The sequence below is a fragment of the Delphinapterus leucas genome, chromosome 19, assembly GCF_059928025.1.
Source record: "Delphinapterus leucas isolate spDelLeu-1000000601 "Yukka" chromosome 19, BTC_Dleu_Yukka2, whole genome shotgun sequence".
Lineage (NCBI taxonomy): Eukaryota > Metazoa > Chordata > Mammalia > Artiodactyla > Monodontidae > Delphinapterus > Delphinapterus leucas.
In genome coordinates, this window is record NC_143147.1 from 15,340,087 (window position 1) to 15,359,941 (window position 19,855).

A 19,855-nucleotide genomic window follows, 5' to 3' on the forward strand; every position below is an offset into this window, starting at 1 on the left:
TCAGCAGCCTTTACGAGTTTGTGGTTCCAAAAGCAACTTTATTTTTCTTCTTGTAAATCATGACCAGTGATAAATAATGTGACTCCCCCAGTGAAGAAGTTGTTTGTGAGTATCCCATCCCTTTTCATATCCTCCCCCACTCTCTCAAACTCTTCTGTTCATCTCCTCTCTGCCCTGGGCAGCCTTGGGCCTTCCCCAGCTATCTCCTAGCAACAGGCTCATTGTTGCCTTAGTAACCGAGAGTTCTATACAGGCCTCCAAGGCCCAGCTAAGCCCAGTGACTTCTCTTACTTCTCACCAGAAGATCCTAGTGACTCAAAGCCCAGCAGGCCCCTCCTGCCTACGTGGTGATGTGAAGCACATGTACACACACACACCTTGGGATTAACCTAATTCTCAGTCTATTCACACCCATACCGCGGACACACCTGGTGCCAAAATAGTTTCTGAGCAACCCCAAACAGGCCTGGACACGCAGAGACCACAGAAAAGCCAGCACACAGACACCACCTCCAGCGACATGGATGGGAGCCAGGATGCCAGGGACCCATGCATCAGTCAGACTCACTGGCTAACAGGCACGTTCACATGAAGGAAGGAAGGCCAGGACGCAAGGAGATGCCCCGCTCCTCCCCATGGCCAGCCCCACCATCAATATGGGATCCTTTAAAACACTTGGATCTCCAGAGGGATGCTCCAGCCCCATAGTTAATGGGGATTCTCCTAGCTCCCTTGTGCCAAGCTAGGATGGGGTGTAGCCCTTCTGTCTCCCTCAGTGGTGGCTTGGAACACAGCAAAGAATCTCCCTTCCCGTGTTTCAGAGTGTTCTGACCTATCATTGGTCAGGCCAGGCCAGGCCACCAGCTCCAGGAGAAGTCACAGTCCAGAAGACCACATTAGAGCAATCTAAAGTCTCTCATTTCCCCCAGACCCCACTGTCCCTCCACGGTTCTGCTAAGCCTAGCCTGGGCAGAGAAGCATCCCCACTTTTCCAGACCCTGGATACTAAGCTCCAAGCAAGGAAACACCGAAGGTCCCCAGGCTCAGGCGAGGACCAGCCAGGGAAGCTTCCCCACCCCTCCCAGGATTCGCACCAGTCCAGACCCTCTGGTCTCATGAGCCCTTGGGCTCTCTCTGGTTTGGGGATTCCTGCCCACATCTGGGCTCCAGTCAGGTGCAACGGGGCCCCTGACTCTCACAGCTCCAGGAGCAGAGCTAGGAAGAGGCTCAGGAGAGACTTCACCCTCTTTACTGACCCATTCTTTCTAACCCCCTCGCCCACACCGTCAAACTGAAGGCAGCATTCCTAGTTCTCAGTTCCTAGTGCCGGACAAAGCGCAGAGATCGGGAGTTGAGCAGGTCTTCGGGGTCAGGGAAGACGGAGTCGAGACGGAAGCCATGCTCCAGGGCCACCCGCAGCACCTCCTCCAGGAAGCCCGGAGTGCCCACCACCTCCCGTCGCTCTCCTGGCCCCCCAGTCCACAGCGGCTGCAGCCCCAGTCTCCTGTACTCCACTTCGGGGAGCTCTGCAGGGCAGGGGGCCCATTCCAGATGAAAGTGTGGGCCTCCCTCTGCCCTGTCCTCATTGGCCACACCAAATCGGGCACGCATGGCACCCAGACACTCAGGGTCGGTGCAGAAGAGGTTGGCCCGGAAGGTGTCCACCTGGACAGAGCTCAGCTCATAGTGGTGTGGGCCCCGACGAGCAGAGAAGTGCACCAGGCGGGGGCTGCTATCTACATCTGCGTGGAGCAGGGCGGCTGTGGGTGCCGGGGTCCCCTGAGAGGCCTCCAGTTCCCGCAGGGCATCCAGGAGGGGCCGGATCTGGTAAAAGTCAGCCTCTGCCCTGAGAAGCGCTGTCTCCCCGTATCCACAGGGCAGGTCCAGGCGGCCCAGCCGTAGGAAATTGAGGATGTGCCGGAAGGCCTTGCCATCTCGGTCGATAAAGTAGTGGCCGCCTCCCTGGGGATTGAGGTTGGGGGTCATGGGAGTACCAGCCCTAAACATGGCCCCCAGCATGGAGTCTGGGAATCGAGTCAGGGTCTCCAAAGTAGTGGAATATAGCGTGCCCCCGACATTCAGGGTCACGGGGCCCCCAAAGGAGGGGGGCGAGGAGGGCACAGGAGGAGGAGAAATTTTGAGGAGTGTCGAAGACACCGAAAGAGAAGGAAAGGCAGAACTTCCTGGATGTGTGCAGAATTGGGTCGTAAGGTTCAGACTGTCTCTGGGTCGGAGGCTCAGGTTGGAGTACAAGGCAGCAAGATTGGGGGCTCACCCCAGCTACCTGGGTGGTGGAGGATGGTTTCCGGGCACAGAAACGCCGGAAAGGTTGAGAGAACGGATGAAACGAGCAGAGGGAAGTCAGAGAGGGACGGGAGATTTAGGTCCAGACGCATCCGATTCTGGGTGGTCGGCGATTCCTTTCTGTGGTCTTCAGACAGTGGGTTTCCGCAATCCAACCAGCAGGTGACGGTGGCGAGCACAAGGCCGACTCTGAAGGGACCAGCTTCTCGGGCAGACCGCTGTCACCGTGGGCAAGTCCACGCAGGGCTCCGGGGGCCAGTCAGAGGCCTGGCCTGGCCTGGCTCCGGCGCTGGTCCCAGGAGAAGGAGGCGAGGCTGACCGGAGCCGATGGCGGAGGTGCCTCTGTATCGGCTGGGGAGCGAAGATACACGCTCAATCCGAGCTGGGAGTGTCCTAGGACTCCTATGGAAGCAGCCGGGAGTCTCGGGACCGGGCGCCGCCGCCTTCTCCGGCTTTCGCCGCAGCCGCTTAAGTACTCTCCGCCCCAAGGAGGTGGCCTAAGGGCAGCGGCCGGGGGCCCTTTAAGAGGCAGCCCCGCCCCCTGGGCGCCCCGCCCCCGCCCGGAGCGCGCGGCTCCGGTGGTGGTGGAAGCGGAGTGGCGAACTGGAGAGACGGGGCTGACGGGCTGGACTGGCGGGCGCTAGCGCGGGTGGGGTCCGGGGGGTGACTCAGGCGCGTCGTTAAGGATGTGGCCGCGACGGCCCCGCCGGCCCCTAGGTGTGCCCGACCTCACGTCTGCAACTCGGCGGGGGCCGGCGTCTCCTATCCGGCCGCTAAAAAAACTGAGGCCCAGCCGTCGGGGGTTGGGGACTAGTTCCTTTTTAGTCGCTCCCGCAGGGAATTCCCCAGGGGGCGGGTGCTGAGTTGCCGCATTCCAGGGATGCTTCCGGGCTGGGGTGGCCCGAGCCAGCCTCTCCATCCCGGTCCTATGCCAGCACCCCCCATTCCCCCCAGAGAAGGCTGGACCCAGCCCACGCAAGCGGCCTCTGCCGGGCCTGACGGGTCTGACCACGTCTCCTGAGCCCGCGAGCCCCGCCTCAGAGCCGCCCGGCACTCAGGCCGAGGCCGAAGCTCCCAGTTCACTCCCCGGGAGTCGCCCCTCGAGTGACTCCAGTTCGCAAACTCCCAATCGCTCCTGCACCCCAGAAGCCTCAGTGTCCTACACCTCACCCGCTCGACGGGGATGCTCAATAAATGAACTTTGAAGAGCAAAGCACAAAGGCTTTAATAGAAAAGGGCGGGCGGTGGGAAGGGCAGGGATGGGGGGTGCGGGCCCTCGAAGGCCTGGGATCAAAGCGTGTGTAGGTCATGGCTACGCCGGCTCAGCTTCTCCGGGTTGTCGGACGCCATGAGGGAGAAGTCGCGGAAGATATCGAGATACGTCTCGTCTCCTGAGGGGAGGGAGGAAGGGCTGGGATGCCGGGTGGCTGGGCCCTAGCACGGAAGAGTACAATAGGGACAGCCCGGCCTGGTAAGAGCACGCGCTTCCAGCGTGGGTGGAAGGGACATCTGCACCGTCAGGGCGGCGCCCTCGCCTATTCTTTGCTCTGTTTCAAGGACCCGGCGCGTAGGATGCGCCCAATACATACTTGTTGAATAAATGATGTAATTAATCAATGAAGCTGGGCACAGGGGGTTGGGGACGGGTCACCAGCGGCCAGAAGCCCAGAATTACAATGTTGTGTGGGGAGAGAGGGGGGTGGGGGGTACTTTACCAGCCTGGCCCTGGGCCGCATCGACCTCCCTCATCTTTGCCAATCGCAGCCTGAAGGGGAGGGAATTAAGGAATGAATGACATTCTCCTCACTCCCCCCGCCCCAACTCCCATCCTTTGAGCTGGGCTGTTTCATTCACCTGTTTCCCCAGGGTCTAGTGCTTTAAAGACGCCTGACAACAATGTTAATGAATGATGCCTCTCTCAGAATAAACTCACCTTCCTCGGACCCTGCCCTCCCCCCTTCCTACTCCAAGCCTCGGTCAACACTTGGAGCCTCCTTTCAACGTCTGGTCCTGGAGCTGGCCCCTCCCCTCCCCAGGCCCCGCCTAGCACGCAGGGGTCTCGGCGTTAGCCCCGCCCAAGTGGATAGTGCAAGCGCTAGCCCCGCCTCTTCAGGCATCCTCACAGAGTGACGATGTCAGCGTTGGCTGTTTCCACGGCGATGGTCAGGGGGTCTCTGCCTTCAGAGTCTCGGGCTCCCAGATCGGCCCCCCGTTTCAGGAATAGGCAGGCCAGCCTGGACAGGACAGCCAAGTTCAGCTGGCCCCTCACCCTGTCTGGAGCCTTCCTCCTCAAGGTCGTTATCCCTGCCGCCCCTACCCCGTGTGGCCAAGAATGGTTGCGTGGTGGAGCGGGCCTCGGCCGTGGCTGTCCACTTGGTTCACGTTTGCCCCGTTCTGGAGGAGGAACTCACAGGCCAGAAGAGAATTCTGCGTGGAGAAGTAGAGAATGGGGATAGAGGGTGGCATCTTTTGAGGCAAATTTAAAGATATTTTAGAGTGGGGTCAGTTCCGAGGGTGGGTATGGGATGGCAGGCTCTGCTCCGGCTCTTTACATGTATTCATACATTAAATCCATAGTACAACCTAATGAGGTATGTTATCCCTATTTTACAGATGAGGAAACTGAGGTACATGAAGGTTCATAATTGTAAGTGGTGAGGGTCTGGGTTCAAACCCAGGTTTGTCTGCCTCCAAATCTCACACTCTTAGCAAACAGGCTCTATTGGTTATCACTCCCTGTGAGGTGGGAGAGGCTAAGAGCTGGGACCAAAGTCCGGAGTAGGGGAGGAGAGGAGGAGCCTAAGGGTGGGGTGGGGTGGGGAGGTCGGCAAGACTCTCACAGCAGCTGTGGCCTGGATCAGCGGTGTGGCATGCTCCTGACCCCCGTGGACCCAGTTGACATCGGCTCCATGGGCGAGGGCATCAGCCATGGTGGGAAGGGATGGAGGATGCCCAGCAGCTCGAAAGAGCAGGGCCCCAGGGTGCAGGCTGCCCAGGTCCTCAGAGGGTGGCTCTGTTAGGGGGAACCAGCTGTGAATCTGGGAAGAAAACCCTCAGCACAGTCCCCTGATGCTGTAATGGGATAGTTCACTTCTCAACTGTGGGGAGGCCTTCAAGACTGGGGATTGTGGTGGGAGGTGATGGTGGGTGTGAGTGGATGTGGGTAGGTCCCCTAGGGCATATGGGATAGATGGCAGTGTTCACCTCTTCCTGTCCGACCACCCTGACTGGCTGGGATGTCAGGGGTGAGCTGACATGGTGACGGTCAGCCTCAGCTCTCTTGGCTCCCTCGGTTCCAGCCAAACTCACACCCTCCTCCACAGGCCTCTGGAGACCTAACTCATTCTCCTGACTTTTCTCATGCTGGTGACACCCTCACACAGCCCTCCTGGCTTCCTCCCAGCCCCACGGTCCTTCCCATCTTTCACCGTAATCCCCGAAACTCTTGCCTCGAAAAACCAGTGCCAGTGGGCTGTGGCCCCCCGTAACAGGCTCTAGGGGAAGACGTGTGCCCCAGACCCACCGGGCTTGGCACCATGCTGAGCACACGGCAGGCGCTCAACAAATGCCCAGCCAACCCTATACCTGGCTTGGGTCTGAAGCTCCCAGGCTGGGGCCTGATGGTGCCCGGCTTTGGGGGCACAGGAGGCTGCCCCCTCGGGGGCCCCCGGCCACCTCTTCGCCCGCGAACCTCGGGAAGCTTGGTCAGAAACTTCTTCTCCACGTATTTGGCGTGAATCCAGGCCTCCTTCTCTTGCCTGGTGGGGGAGGGTTGTGGGAGAAGAAGGCGACAGTCTTCCCTCCTCCCATCCCAGGCTCTCCTCCCTCCCTGCCCATAAGGAGGGCAGCCCCAGTCCCTCCACCCCAGCCTCACCGGGAGCAGCTGGGCCCTGGCTTCTTCACGGCCATGGCCTCCACACGGGCCTCATAGATCTGGTTCATGATGACATTCCCCAGCTCACACATGAGCTTCAGGCGGCCCAGGCGGAGGCAGAGACAGACGGGTAGGGTGCAGGTGAGTGTCTGAGCCCTCAGGGCTCTGCAGCCCTGCCCTCACCGCACCCCACACTCTCACATCACCCCAAGTCACCTTCACGAGTTCCGGCTCCCATGAGTCAAGGGTCAGGGACCGGACTTTGGAGAAATGAACTCCAAGGCTCCTGGAGGGCAGAGGGGAGGTCAGGCCCTCTGTGGGGGAAGCAGCCGGGGGAGGTGCTGCTGCTCCTGGAAAGACTTGGGGGCAAGGTCCGGCGTGGGGGTCCCGTGCAGAGGCACTGGGCCAGGAGGCAGCAGGGCAGCCAGGGCCGTGCAGCCTTGACCTGTATCTGGCAGGATCCCGCCTGTTCACCATTCCCTCTTCTCTCTTCTTCTCATCCTCTCCAGCCACCTCCCCTCTCTCCACGCACTCTGGCCGGGACAACTCTTTCCACGCCATTCCCCCTCCCCGCTTCCACCAGAATGATGGGACGCATAGACTTGCTAAGGCCTCACAACATCTGACATCTCTCTCTGCTTTTCGTCAGCTCCCCCACCCTCAGCAGCCCTGACCCCGCACCTCCTCCAGTCAAGCCACTCAACTCCCCTGGGTGTCCCCCTACCCGGGCCAGACCAGGACACTGAGGGGCTGGGCCCACCTGGGTCCACCCTGTGCCCCACAGGATTGGCCCAGGCCTGTGCCCAGCGACAGACAGAATCTGAGAGGAAGCCCAGGCAGGGCGGGAAGGGAGGGAGGAGCCCCTGTGCTGGGCTCCAGCTTGCCTCCATCCCACTCCACTGCTGCCAGAAAGAGCAGGGGCCCGCGCTTGGGACCTTGGGGAGTGACCTGTGGATGCCGGAGCACTGAATGCAGAGGGTGACGCCCAGGTTGATGCTGGCCCACTCAGGAGCCGGCTCCCGGCAGTCACAGCACTGGGCATTGCCGTCCACGCTCTGCACCTGGGCTGCCACATGCCCGACTCCACCAGAATCCCTTCCCCTGCTCATCCCGCCAGAGCCCAGGGTGGCGGCGGAGCCCATGGCCAGGTGTCCTGAGCCCTGGGGGAGACAGGGGAAGAAAGAGTGGCTCTGAGGTCTAGGGGAAGCGATGTCCCATCTCCCTGGGCAGTCTGGCCCTGCACCCCCATGTTAAGGTACCTGGCCTGGACCCCGGGGGCTGTCATCAAGGTGAGCCTGGCTGAAGGCCGTAGCGATGCTGCTCTGCACAGCACTGACCCACAGCTGCAGGAGGCGCTCTGAGTCAGCCTGCAGGAGGCAGGACCTGGGCAGGGGGGCAGCCAGAGGTCAGGGAGGGGTCTGAGGCCTGGGGAGCCGAGTGGCAGGACAGGCAGGCTGACATTCAGCTAGTATTCAGCTGGCACCACTCATATTGAAATACCTCTGCACTAGTTGGTAATATCCTTCCAGATATCCCCCTTCACCCTAGACCCTCCCCTAGCCTGCCCCCCAATTGAGCCACCAAAGGGCTAATGCCTGGGGCTGCATCAGGGGACTCCAAGATCCTGCTCCAGGGATGCCTTTGTGATTGGCCCTGGCTTTCCAGTTGGTAAAATTGAGATATACGGGTGTCATCCCTGGGCACTGCACTCACTTGCTGGGGGACACCACCTCAAAGCAGAACCGCCTTTCTGAGTCAGGACAGAGCTTCACTGTGCAGAGACGAAGGTCATCCACCACCACAGTCACAGGGTCCTGACAGGGAAAGGAGATCGGGGGGCAGGCGTCCAGGCAGCCACAGCAGGGCTGAGTCCTCCTGGGCCTGGGCATCCAGGACCTGGGCCTACTCACCTTGTGCTTCTTCTGATAAACCAGTTGGTTGCTCTGAATAGTAAACCAGCGTCTGGAAGAGGCAGAAGTAGGGTTAATGACATGGGCGACATTGGAATGCAGCTCGGGACACAGACAGGAGAGAGGCTGTGCTCTTAGTCCCATAAGGATCTTGCTGAGAGGAGAGAGACCGGGCTGCCCATCCCATGAGATGTTCCAGAGGAGGGTGACAGAGGTGCAGCCAGGGACATCTAAGGGGTGCTATTCACATCCCGAGTACCCCAGATTTGATAACATTTATGAAGACAACTTTCCAGCAGATGGCAGTAAAATGCATTGTCTAATAAATCTATTGCTACAATGTTTTGGCAAGTAGAAGTATCTTGGAGAGAATTCCCTGGCAGTCCAGTGGTTAGGACTCTGCACTTTCACTGCCGAGGACCCGGGTTCGATCCCCAGTCAGGGAACCAAGATCCTGCAAGCCATGAAGTGTGGCCCGCCAAATTTTTAATTTAAAATTAAAATTTAAAAAAAAAAAAGTAGCTTGGAGAAGGGGCTCTCCCTTCTAATTTGCGCAAAGATCCCATATGGGCTGGCAGTGGCCCTGGAAGGGGAAGGGGTCGAGTCAGAGCAGATCACCACCCTGCTCTGCACCCTGCGATGGCTCCCCACTTCCCTCAGAGTAGAGCCAACAAGGCCCTGTCGTGATTCACGTCCTCATTAGCTCCACCTGCATCTCCTACCACTTCCTCCTCCCTCCCTCTGTCCACACCCTGGGCCTCCTCTCTGTTCCTCAAACCTTCCAGGTTCCTCAGGGCCTTGGTGCTGGCTCCTCCTTCTGCCTAGAACATTTTCTCCCAGATATCCTTCCAGTCTTCACTCAGAAGTCATCTTTTCATGAGGCCTTTGCTGACCACCCTATTTATTTATTTTTATCATTATTATTATTTTTTGGCCACAGAGCTTGCGGGATTCTCAGTTCCCTGCCCAGGGACTGAACCCGGGCCACGGCAGCGAACGCCCGGAATCCTAACCACTAGGCCACCAGGGAACTCCCTGCCCACCCTATTTAAAATTGCAACTCCTCCCCAGCTCTCCACATTGCTTGCTTTATTATTTTTCACCTATGGTACTCTTACCTTCTAAGAGATAATTTACTTAATTATTACGTTCTTGTCTGTCTTTGCTGACGGAATGTAAACTCTCTGAAGGCAGGGGGTTTGTCTGTTTTTCCTGGCTGTAGTTAGCACACTCAAAAAAATTTAACCTGATGGGTTTGGCCGATTGGGGTATCTGCTCCTCACCTGCTCCAGGTTTTAAATGCATTGCTGGCCCGTTTGAAGAGGTGCCCTTCCATGACCAGGCCACCAGGCCCCTCCTTTAGGCTTGGCTCTGGCTCTTCCCTACCCAGCTCCTGGGGGCACAAAAGGGTCAAAGGGCAACTGAAGTGGGCAGAGACCAAGGCCCCAGGCCCATCTGCTTCCTGCCCGCAGCCCAGCCCTCACCTTCTGTTTCAGCAGCACGTGTCTCTGCTCCATGTCCCTCTTCTCTCGAGCCGAATTCAAGACCAGCCGGTGTAACTGAGCACAAGAGGGGCATCTCAGATGGCCCAGCCTCCCAAAACCAGGCCAGGAGAGTCATCTCAGAGCCCCTACCCTCCCTCTTCCACCTGCCTGCGCCCTGGGTCTCTACCTGGCCACCCAGCTCTTTGCGATACTGGGCCAGCCGGCTCAGCTCCTCGTGGCCCTGCTGGAAATGGGTGGCCTGGGCCTCCACCAGACGCAGCACCTGGGGGACAAGGTGGGTAGAGGGCAGACCCCTCTCTTTTCCTCTCCCTCCTGCTCCCATCAGCAGGCTCCTCCCCCCCGCCCTCGCGCCCACGGCAACTCACAAACTCCATGATGTCAAACTTCCTCTTGTCCTCAATCACATTGATCTGAGAGCCCAAAAGACCTCAGGTCAGCCTTGAAAACACAGACGCACGACCCACCCACCCCCCCAACCCCCCACTGCACACCAGTGACTCTCCAGCCTCGAGGTGACTGGGGTCCTGGCACCCCAAGAAGACAGGTTGGGGCAGGCACCTGCAGGGCATAATCCAGGGCCCGTCCCCGGTACCCGGCTCGAGCAACCTTCAGAGCAGCTCCGGCCTCTTCTGCCTCCTGGGCCCGGCGCCTGGGGACCTCTGCGTTGTGGGTCAGAGCAGCCTCCAGGCTCTCAGCCCCCCGCCAGAAATCCCGGCGAGCCTCTCGGAAGCCCCGGAGACCTCTGGGGGTGTGGGGATAACAGAAAATCACCGATACACCCTCCTGCCCCCAGCAGAGAAGTCCTTGAGATTCGCTCATAGTCTTGCAGCTAGCCTATGGACGGTCAGAACTCCAAGGGGATCCTTGGGATGGGGGCTAACAATCAGGCCACCAGAAGCCCCCAATCTCACAACTCCTTCATTCAGGGAGGCCCCCGCGGCAATGGGAAGAGGGCTGGAGGACTGGTTTCCCTCCTAACTCACTCCTTGACCAGAGTTTGGATTTGCTGCTGCAGTGTGTGCTGGGTGGCATCTAGAAGCTCCTGAGGGAAGCAGAAATTGGCAGGTGGCGGTCAGGACCACAGACGCCCTTGCTCCCCTCACCAGCCCTACCTACCCCCACTTACTGCATGGCTGTCCAGCTTGTGGCTCAGGCTCTGAGTGAATTTGTCCAGACACTCCTAGGCAAGAAGAGGCAGAGAGAGAGTATCAGGCATGGGCGGTAGGGCCCTCCCATCCCTAGACCCAGCCTGCTCTGGCCTGGGACCCGCAGACCCCAGACCAACCCTCCCCTTCCACAGGATCTCTCCACATCCCAGACCCCACCCTCCACATACCGCCATCATGGGCTCTGGTGGACCCAGGTGGGCCAGGTCACAAATGCCAACAATGAAGGCCCGGCTGGCGGCAAGGTAGTGGCGCCCACTTTCCAGGACGCCATTACCCAGCTTGAGGAGCTAGGAAGCAACAGAGCAACGGGGAGTCGTGCCATGCGCCACCAATACCCAGTGCCACCCCCGCTCCTGTCCTACTTCCTCTCCCCTTTCCCAGGGCTGTGCCCCTTCCTCCCCCTCCTCTGTGGCCCAGACCAGTTTCTAACACACACGTGGTGCTTTCTCATCTCTGTTTCTTTGCTCCCACTACTCCATGCCTGGAACAAAATTCCTCCCAGCCTGTCACCGAAGCCAGTGTCAGCTTCACCTCCAAAACGTCTCTCCTGCCCTGCTCCGTCTGCTTGGATCCAGAGTTCCCCAGAAATGCCATCCTCACGCTCTACCTGACACCCAGGATGAATGTTCTATCTGGTTGGTATTAAATTCTACAGTATTTACTGTCTACAGTTGTCCATTCTGTGCTTAGTAAACATTCCCTCATAAATATTAATCTGTCAGCTAGGCCCGAGGGTCAGGGCAAAGATGGTGCTCCTAGGGCCCATTCTGTCTGGCCCTAATTACAAACAAGGAGGCTTGATAAACAAAGGGACAAGTGACTGGCCGGAGGAGGATCTCTGGGAGAGCAAGGTGGCCGACCCAGAAGCCAAAGTGAGGTCTTCTGACCCCTGGCCCTTGTTACCTGCAGGAATTGCTTTGCTCCTGAGGTGACACCATTGGCTCTAGCCTGAGTCACTATATCTGGGATGGGGCAAGTGTCTGTGGAGCCTGTCAACTCAGCCCAGGGAACAGGAGACCACCATAGAGGTTCTCTGAGGAAATCCTGGGAACCAGGGGCTCAGAGAACGTGGGCTACATAGGTGCTTGTGGAACTTTTGTTGAAGTGAAAGACACTTTTTAGGGCTAGTGAAGGCTTCAGGGAAATATAGCTTGACTTGAAGATGGCTGGCAGGGTCAGTAAGGGTCAGGAAACTGAGCATGATCAAACCTTATCAGATGTCACCACCCGGTATCTGTGATAAGGGACAACCATCCAGATGACCACAACTCCACCGTGTGGAGGTGGCGGACTGAGTGTCCAGCCTTTTCCTTAACCACCTCACCTTCCTTCCCAAATACCTGAATAAGGAACTTTCATAAGATTGAACTAGTGACACACTGGTACCTCCATACAATAGCATGGGGCAGCAAGGCAAAAGGAATGAGCTATTCATCTGTGAACTATTAATGAACTGCTGATCACTACTGATATGCCACAACTTGAATAAACTTCAGAGACATTATTCTGAGAGGAAAAAAAAGGCCAGGCCAATCTTGAACGGTCACATACTATATGATTCTACCTAGATAACAATCTAGAAATGACAAGCCTAGAGATAGAAAACAGATGAGTGGTCGTCATGGATGAGGAAGGAGCTGGGGAGGGGGGTTATCATTACAAAGAATGGCACAAAAGAGTTCCTTTGTGGTGATAAGAGGTTTTTTTTTTTTGTTTTTTGTTTTTTGCGGTACACGGGCCTCTCACTGCCGTGGCCTCTCCCGTTGCAGAGCACAGGCTCTGGATGTTCAGGCTCAGCAGCCATGGCTCACGGGCCCAGCCGCTCCACGGCATGTGGGATCTTCCTGGACCGGGGCACGAACCCGTGTCCCCTGCATCGGCCGGTGGACTCTCAACCACTGCACCACCAGGGAAGCCCCGTGATAAGAGTTTTGTATCTTGAGTGTGATTGGTTATGAGAATCTATACGTGTGATAAAGTGCCATTGAATTATACACAAAGATTTTTTTTTTAAGAGTATATGCAAAACAGGTAAAACCCAAGTAAAGTCTTTAGACAGTTCATTGTATCATGCCAACAGCAATTTCCTGGTATGGGGAGTATACTACAGTTATGGAAGATGCTGTCATTGGCGGAAGTTGGGAGATAGGTACATGGGATCTCTCTGTGCTATTTTTGCAACTTCTTGTGACTCTGCAATTAACTAAAAATATAAAGTTTAACTTAAAAATATATGTATATATTCATATGTAAACTGAATCACTTTGCTGTACAGCAGAAACTAACACAACACTGTAAATCAACTACACGTCAATTAAAAAATGTATATATTATTTGGTCACCTACTAACTTTCAGGACATGGTATAGGCACTGGGGATTGAGCAAAAACAAAATGTAAAAGTTCCTCATGACACTTACATTCCAGTGGGGAAGAGTAGACAAGAAAAAAAATTGGCAAGCCTGACAGACACAGCTAAGGTGACCCCTGATGATTCCACCCTTGCATAATCCTCACCCCTTGAGTGTGGGTGAGTGAGACCTGTGATTTGCTTCTAATCAGTAGAATACGATATGGCAAGGGCGATGGGATGACACCCCCAAATGACAAAGGTGACGGATTCACTGCTGTGGTCACATTCTGACGTGAACTGATGCCATCTTGCCAGCACATGCAAGGGAGACTGCTGCTGGCACTGAAGAAGCAGGCTGCTATGAAGTAAACCGCCTACGGACAGGGCCCGGTGGCAGGGAACTGTGGGTGGCCTCTAGGAGATGAGCGCCTCCATCCGGCAACAGCAAGGACCTGAATTCTGCCAACAATCACATGAGCTCAGAAGAAAACCCTCAGCTACGGATGAGGCTACAGCCTCTGTCAACACCTCGGCTGCGGCCTGTGAGACCCTGAGCGGAGCAGTCAGGCTGCGCTTGACTCCTGACCCACAAAACCTATGATAACACCTGTGCGTTGTTTTAAGTCACCGAGTTTGTAATAATTTGTTACACAATAATAGAAAACTAATACCGCGAGTAAACATATAACGTGTCAGATCGAGATAAAGGCTGTAAAGAAAATAAAAGCCAAATAAGGGAGGGGGGAGTGTGCTGTTTTTATAAAGAATATCCAGGAAGGCCTTACCGTGTGTGTTCAAGTGTTTTACTGGTTTACTGGTTTGTTTTCCACGGTTAGCCTGTGAGCCCCCTGAGGGCAGAAACAGCCTGCTTCTCCCTGAGGCGCCCACGGCTAGCATAACGCAGGTCTGAAGAACCGACCAAGGAAGCCCACAGGTGCTCTTGTTTTCCAAGACTCTGAGCCCCTTGAGGGCACAGAACCACTTTTTGGCTCCTCTGTAGCCCCAAACATCTACCCCACCTGGTTAGCATTCAGTAATCCCCGGAACTCATTCTTGGTCTCTAGTTTTCTCCCTGGCCTCACCCCTCTCATCTTAATCCCACCCCGGGTCACCTCTCTCCACGTCAGGATCACCTTTTCCAGCCGGGTCTCCAATTCCGACACTTCGGCTTCCACCAGCTCGATAGAGGCTCTGGGAAAGGAGGGATGGGGTCACAGGAACAGAGCTTGGGTCCATCTGGTCTGTCCACCTCGGCAGGGTCGGGGGTCGGGGTTAGGGGGTGAAGGGTACAGACGGAAAAGGCTGATGGGTTAAGAACTGCCCACCCACCCTCTCTGGCTCGCTCACTCTGCACAGTGTGGGAGCTACTACAGCCCAGGCCAGAGCAGGAAGGGTAGAAAGAGGGTGGATGTGGCGAGGGCAGGAAGTTGCTAACCGCCCAGTGCAGGTGCTGGGGGAGGGGCAGGGGTCCAGAGAGAGGGAGGAGGGAATGCCAGCTCTGGGAGTGAGAGAGGCTGGAGGGGCCCCCTTCACACATGCAGTGGGTGGCGAGCATCAGAGCACGAGATTCGATAGCAGAGGTACTGCTTTGGCCCATAAGCTGGATCTTGTCCCTTTGAGACTTACTCCCTGGAAAGACATCCTCCAACTTGGGGAAGGTGTGTGTGTGTATTAGGGGGTGTTGGACCTCCCCGCCTCTGCCTGCCTCCCTCCCCCGCCCCTGGAGACCTGTGCACACTTACCGGAAGCGGGGTGAGTCCTTAAGGCACTCCTCAAAATCTAGCTTGACCGTCATCTCAGCTTGACTGCTCCGGGGCCAGTGGGCCCTGGGGCCTGGAGGGTGGGGATGCAGGTGGCGGTACTCCCTGCCCCGGAGGGAGGCGGAGTGCTGATGTGGAAGAAGGAGAGGATCTTCTCCTGGGTAGAGCCTGGGGGGCGCGATTCTTTCCCTAAGTGGAAGGGGTGTCCTAAGAGGAGCTCTCACCCCACACTTCCAGGCAACGCTGGGAGGGGTAAAGGCGGGGCCTGGGCGGTGGAGAAAGGCCCTGAGATCAGAAAAGCCACAGCCCCGCCCTCAGAGCCTATCTGCAGTCACCTTCCTACCGGGACCCTGGTCTCTGCTTCAGTCTCCTTCAGTGGTTGAGTTGTGGGGGCCTGAGACATACAGATTGAAATCCTGATTGCGTGACCCTCAGTTTCCTCATCTGAAAGATGGGCATGATAATTCCTACGTCCAGGGTGTTGTAAGCATTAAAGATGATACTGGTGTATGGCTGACTGAATCACACCAGTCACTGTCAGACGGCTGCAGTGGGGTCTTCTTGGACTCCTGCGGGCCTGTTGAGTCCAGTCCCCCAGACCACTCCAAGCTTTCTTCTCTGCTCTGCTTGCCTGTGGTTTCCTGTGTGTGAACTTCCCTTTCTGCCCCCCACTCCTCAATGACAGCTCAGGCCCAGCCTGGACCCCCAATACCCAGACTCCTGCTTTTCTTCTCTTTATTGTCTACCCCTACCAAGGGTGTGAAGGCGGGGACAGGTTGGCCCCCACCCCATCCCCAGCTGGCTACAGTTTCCATCGTCTGGTTTCCTCCTCCTGAGTCCACTGGAGCTGCAGGGTTTCATCTGGAGAGAGGAGGGACTGGGTTAGTGGCTTTCTTGCAGCAGGCAAAAGATCTGGCCCATGTGACCCCCTGACTCCCTAGAACCTACCCACTCAGCCCCTCTCCCTCCCTGGCCGGCCCCTTGCCCCTGCTCAGGCTCACATCTGTGCTGGTTTTGGTTTGAGGAGTTTGGGTGGCTTCCAGGTTCCCTCTCTGAGCCTTCGGTGCTTTGCCAGTTCAGCCCCTTGGATACCAGCCACTGACACCAGCCAGACATTGCTCGGGACCCACTGTCTTTGGAGGACGGGGCAGTACCTGGAGCAGGGTAGGTGGCAGAGAGGAATCAGGAAGGAGGCACAGGGGCAGCGGTGGTGCTAAGCTGGCAGGAGGTCCCGATCCCTCTGCGCCTCCCTGGGTCCCCACATTGCACCCAAGGATGTTGAGGGCCTCTCTCATCACCTGCTGCTGATCTACTGACCTGAGGGGAATGGGGGTTGGGGGGATGGGAGCTTGCCAAGAGCCAGGCCTGGTGAGATAGTGGCCTGGTGCCCTCACCAGGCTTCGATGACATCACCGTCACCTTCAGGGAACTCTCGGTGGCCTTGTAATCCTGCGAGGGGCTTCCAGTGTGGTCCAGCAGACGGACCTCAGTGCTTATAGGATTCTCAATCACCCAATTCAAGCTTGTGGAGCCTGGAAGCATCACAGGATCAGGGTTGGGGCACCCATCAGTCTGTTGGTTCTCGGCCACCGCCCCACTCCCAGGCTGACCCAGCCCAGCTCTCACTGGTCTGCTGCTCATCTTCTGTGTCCTCCTCAAGTTCAGGGTGGGGAGAGCACCTCAGATATCTTCGTTTGCTATAATACTCCTTGCGTCGCAGATCAATTTCCTTCTCCAACACGACAGCGGTGGATGAAGCTGGGGACTGATTTCTTAAGGCAGGGGAAGCTGAGGAGTCACCCAAATCAATCTGAGTCATGTGGCCACCTAGCGAATACAGGCCACCAGCTCCACTGTGACCCCCAAGCCCCGGGGAGAAGCTCAAGCCCCAGGTTCTCATCTCACTTCTATCACCCCCCACCCCCCATTTTTAGAAAAACGTCAGTGACTTTTCCACCCGCCATGGTTCGCTTGGGCTTTCTGTTCCTCCTCCCCAGCCAGCCTTCCTTGGGGGCTATCCTGATGAGGACCCCACTCCAGCTGCCCTCTGTCTTCCCTGGGGTCACCTTCCAGCACGACCTCCCTGTCAGCCAGCAGGGCCCTGAGGAAGACAGGCTATGATGGAGAAGGTTCTGGACTACAATTACCTTGGGTCCCTGGGGCCCCACCATAGCTAACCTTTGACTTCTAGGATGTGGTTCCTGGCCACCAGGCCAAGCTCATCTTTGACTCCTCTGGTCGGTCCTCTTGCCCTGCCTCTCTCCACAGGCCTGGGCTCTGAGGCCAGCATCACACCTCGACTGCCATTGTTCATACTGACACTGCCCACACTGCTGTTCTTGTTATTATCCAAGGGCAGGTTTTTCGGAGGCTTGAGGAACTTTCCTTCATTGTAGTGTGCCTTGCGGCACTTTTCAAAATCACTGGATTCTGTGGGCCAGCGTCAGAGCTTGGCTTTCCTGCCAGGCTCTCGCTGAAGGCTCACGCCACCCCCTTTCCACTCAATCCCCACCCCACATCTCACGTGTCTTGGAAAAGTTGTCTGAAGACCCTGAGCTTCTGTTATCACTGTACAGGAAGACCTTGGGGCAGAAATTGTCCATTGTTGCAAACCTGAAGGGGAGGGAAGCCAGTTGGGGGCACAGAAGGGAGAGAACAATGGGAGCAGGTGGTAGATGGGGCAAAGCTGGCTGACGCCCCCACTTTGGCCTGGGTGAGTCCTGATCCAAATTGTAGTACCTCCCATCTGGGGGGGGGCCCGAAGGCAGAGCCAGCTCAGACCTGAGTTCAGGGGTGGAGGGAGGAAGAGGCCCCACTTCCCTACTGACTTCTGGCAGGACTCTCACCTCTCTGCTAGCTCCTCAGGAGTCATTGTGTGAGAGGTCCCCGCGAGCAGGTCTTCGTCGCTGTCCTTCAGCCTGCACAGGAGGGAGGAAGCAGTGCCTCAGAAGGGGATAGCAGGCAGTCCCCCACTCCTTTGAGTAGGGAAGAGAGTCTGGGCTGAAGGGCTAGGGCTGAGGGCTCAGCACCTGTGGTAGGGAGTGCGGGGCTCATCCACCTTCATAAATCCATAGTCCTTGTCAGCAGGGTGGTAGGTCGCCAGAATATTCATTTCATCCCAGCGCTGACATTTTTTCCTGCGGGTGAGTGAAGGACACAAAAAAGGGGGAGGAAACCTTCTAGTGCCCTCCTCCTCACAGCCCTCTCTCATTCTTACAGTCATTCAAAAACTGTTTCTTGCACCCCCTTGTAGTTCCAGAGGTGTAGGAGGCTGGGGATGGGGTCACACCTGATGACAATCACGTACGATGTAGTTAGGGTACCTGCTACTCTCTCAAAGGCTAGGAACCTCAGATTTCCTACCCAATTACCCTCACCTACTCTCACTTTTAGTTCTTGGCACTCCGCCCCTTCTCCCCTGACTCCGCCTCCTCTAGTGTCTGGAATCCCTTCCTCCCGGACTCCTTACCTCTCCGCCCTGGGGGATTTGTGCATCACGGTGGAGCTTCTGTTTTTTAGTATGCTCCGGGGCCGGTCCTCACAGGGTTTGTCGGGGTGCATGCAAGTTGACCCGGAGTGCGGAATGTATCCCGAGTTGTACACCCCAGGCCCCCCGGACCCCAGGTTGGACGTCCCGGATACACTGGTTCCAGGGAAGGGGGAATTAAGCCCGCCAGGGTGTGTACCGGACCCGGGATGCCGGTTGAGGCCGGAACCGAAGACTGCTGTCCCTCCGGAGGGCTGGCTAGAACCAGGACTGCCAATTACGGTTCCCTCGGAGTGTATGGGGGGCCCAGAACCGTGAAACATGGCTACTCCGGAGGGCAGCCTGGCGCCTGCCTCGACTCCTCCGATGCCTCCGGGCACTCCTCTGGTTGGCCCTCCAGGAGATTCTCCGTCGAGGCCGCTAGTAGCCCCCAGAGATTTCTGCTTCTCCATGGCACCACTAAGGGGCCACGCTAAGCTACCCCGCCCCGGCTCCCTGCACCACATAGCCCCGCCCCCACCGCGGCGGGCGGGGGACGCTTGGGCTAGGCCTGGGTCCCCTCCCCCACTGCTCCCTGGAGCCGCGGGGGGCGGAAAAACTGTATAGGGACCTCGGGCTGGGAGCCTCTCCGCTTGCCCCTCCTCTCGTGTCCCACCCTAAGACTTTTCTTTGTCTCTGGGATTTGTTCCCGCCTTTCTCCCCATCACTGCCCTCATCCGAATTATCCAATCGTAGTCAGGGGTCCTGGCCGTGGGGCGTGAAGCCTAATTGTGACGTCACAGTCCTCCAAGCTTAGCGTGAGCGTCGAGGGAGTTGTGCTGGGGGGTTGTTGACAGCTCTGGGGGAATCTTTGGGGAATGTCAGCGCCGTTGCTTGAAACTTCCTGCCGGGGTTCCTTTGGATTCTTTATTCGTGGCTTTAAAACCTCAAGATAGGTTTGACTAGAAACATCCGCGAGCTTTTTTTCCCCCAAAAGCCGGGCCGCTCTGCCTCTGCGGAAAGTTGTGATACAAAGTGGAGGGACTGCGACACTCTAGAAAGACATAACCGGTCTCAGTGGTAGGGAGGGCAGATATTTTCATTTACAAAGCTACCAGTTCCCTGCTCTGGGAACTCAGAGCTCGCTCACACCGCTTCGAAACGAGCAGAGCGAAGGAAAGCTCCCCCCTTCCCTTGCCGTAAAGCGAATACTTCAAGGTGTTGCCTGCTTCGACGAAGGCGGGGTCGTCGGTGCAGCTGTCGCAAAGCTGAAAGTGTTTGCACCAACTCCCCCCCGTCGCGTCGTAAAGATGCCTGCGGCAGTCGTTTCTCCCACTGTCGCAAAAGCTCCCGGCCCGTCTTCACCCCTCTGGAGCCACTCCGTCACCTCGCCCGTGTCGTAAAGCAAACCTGCCCGACCCTGTCGTCTTTTCTCTTCCCACCGTGGTAGTCCTTAGTTCCCTAACCCGGGATGCTTTATTGCCCGGCACTGCCGTAAAGCATATCTGACCCCAA

General features: G+C 57.1%; 3 protein-coding genes across 7 annotated transcripts; all 3 read right to left on the bottom strand.

The window, feature by feature from the left end:
- Window positions 1-17: 17 nt before the first annotated feature.
- LOC111185715 (BTB/POZ domain-containing protein KCTD11) lies at window positions 18-2,812 on the bottom strand. Its single transcript, XM_022595538.3, has one exon. It carries the CDS (start codon window positions 2,017-2,019, stop codon window positions 1,321-1,323), a length of 699 nt encoding a protein of 232 aa, XP_022451246.1. The 5' UTR covers window positions 2,020-2,812; the 3' UTR covers window positions 18-1,320.
- Window positions 2,813-3,512: 700 nt separating this feature from the next.
- Window positions 3,513-15,142, bottom strand: LOC111185770 (arf-GAP with coiled-coil, ANK repeat and PH domain-containing protein 1). 3 transcript variants are annotated; one of them, XM_022595649.2, is made up of 22 exons: window positions 14,857-15,142; window positions 14,227-14,305; window positions 10,930-11,049; window positions 10,720-10,773; window positions 10,577-10,635; window positions 10,152-10,335; window positions 9,959-10,003; window positions 9,760-9,855; window positions 9,573-9,647; window positions 9,372-9,481; window positions 8,089-8,140; window positions 7,892-7,992; window positions 7,438-7,561; window positions 7,127-7,338; window positions 6,395-6,464; window positions 6,179-6,273; window positions 5,890-6,062; window positions 5,145-5,317; window positions 4,622-4,731; window positions 4,428-4,538; window positions 4,020-4,069; window positions 3,513-3,695 (listed from the first exon to the last, which is right to left on the bottom strand). In XM_022595649.2, the coding sequence occupies exons 1-22, from the start codon at window positions 14,907-14,909 to the stop codon at window positions 3,595-3,597; spliced, it is 2,247 nt and encodes a 748-aa protein (XP_022451357.1). In that variant the 5' UTR covers window positions 14,910-15,142; the 3' UTR covers window positions 3,513-3,594. The 3 variants fall into 3 exon arrangements, with proteins under 3 accessions (XP_022451357.1, XP_022451358.1, XP_089756002.1); XM_022595650.2 differs by having other exon boundaries at window positions 14,248-14,305; window positions 14,857-15,140; XM_089899876.1 differs by lacking the exon at window positions 4,020-4,069 and having other exon boundaries at window positions 14,857-15,034.
- Window positions 15,080-19,851, bottom strand: LOC149744772 (uncharacterized). Of its 3 annotated transcripts, none has more exons than XM_089899889.1 (9): window positions 18,344-19,851; window positions 17,904-18,011; window positions 17,721-17,792; window positions 17,399-17,487; window positions 17,053-17,304; window positions 16,501-16,662; window positions 16,269-16,406; window positions 15,876-16,028; window positions 15,080-15,735 (listed from the first exon to the last, which is right to left on the bottom strand). In XM_089899889.1, the coding sequence occupies exons 1-9, from the start codon at window positions 18,865-18,867 to the stop codon at window positions 15,677-15,679; spliced, it is 1,557 nt and encodes a 518-aa protein (XP_089756015.1). In that variant the 5' UTR covers window positions 18,868-19,851; the 3' UTR covers window positions 15,080-15,676. The 3 variants fall into 3 exon arrangements, with proteins under 3 accessions (XP_089756015.1, XP_089756014.1, XP_089756016.1); XM_089899888.1 differs by having other exon boundaries at window positions 16,501-16,701; XM_089899890.1 differs by having other exon boundaries at window positions 16,173-16,406; window positions 16,501-16,701.
- Between the last annotated feature and the right edge of the window lie 4 nt (window positions 19,852-19,855).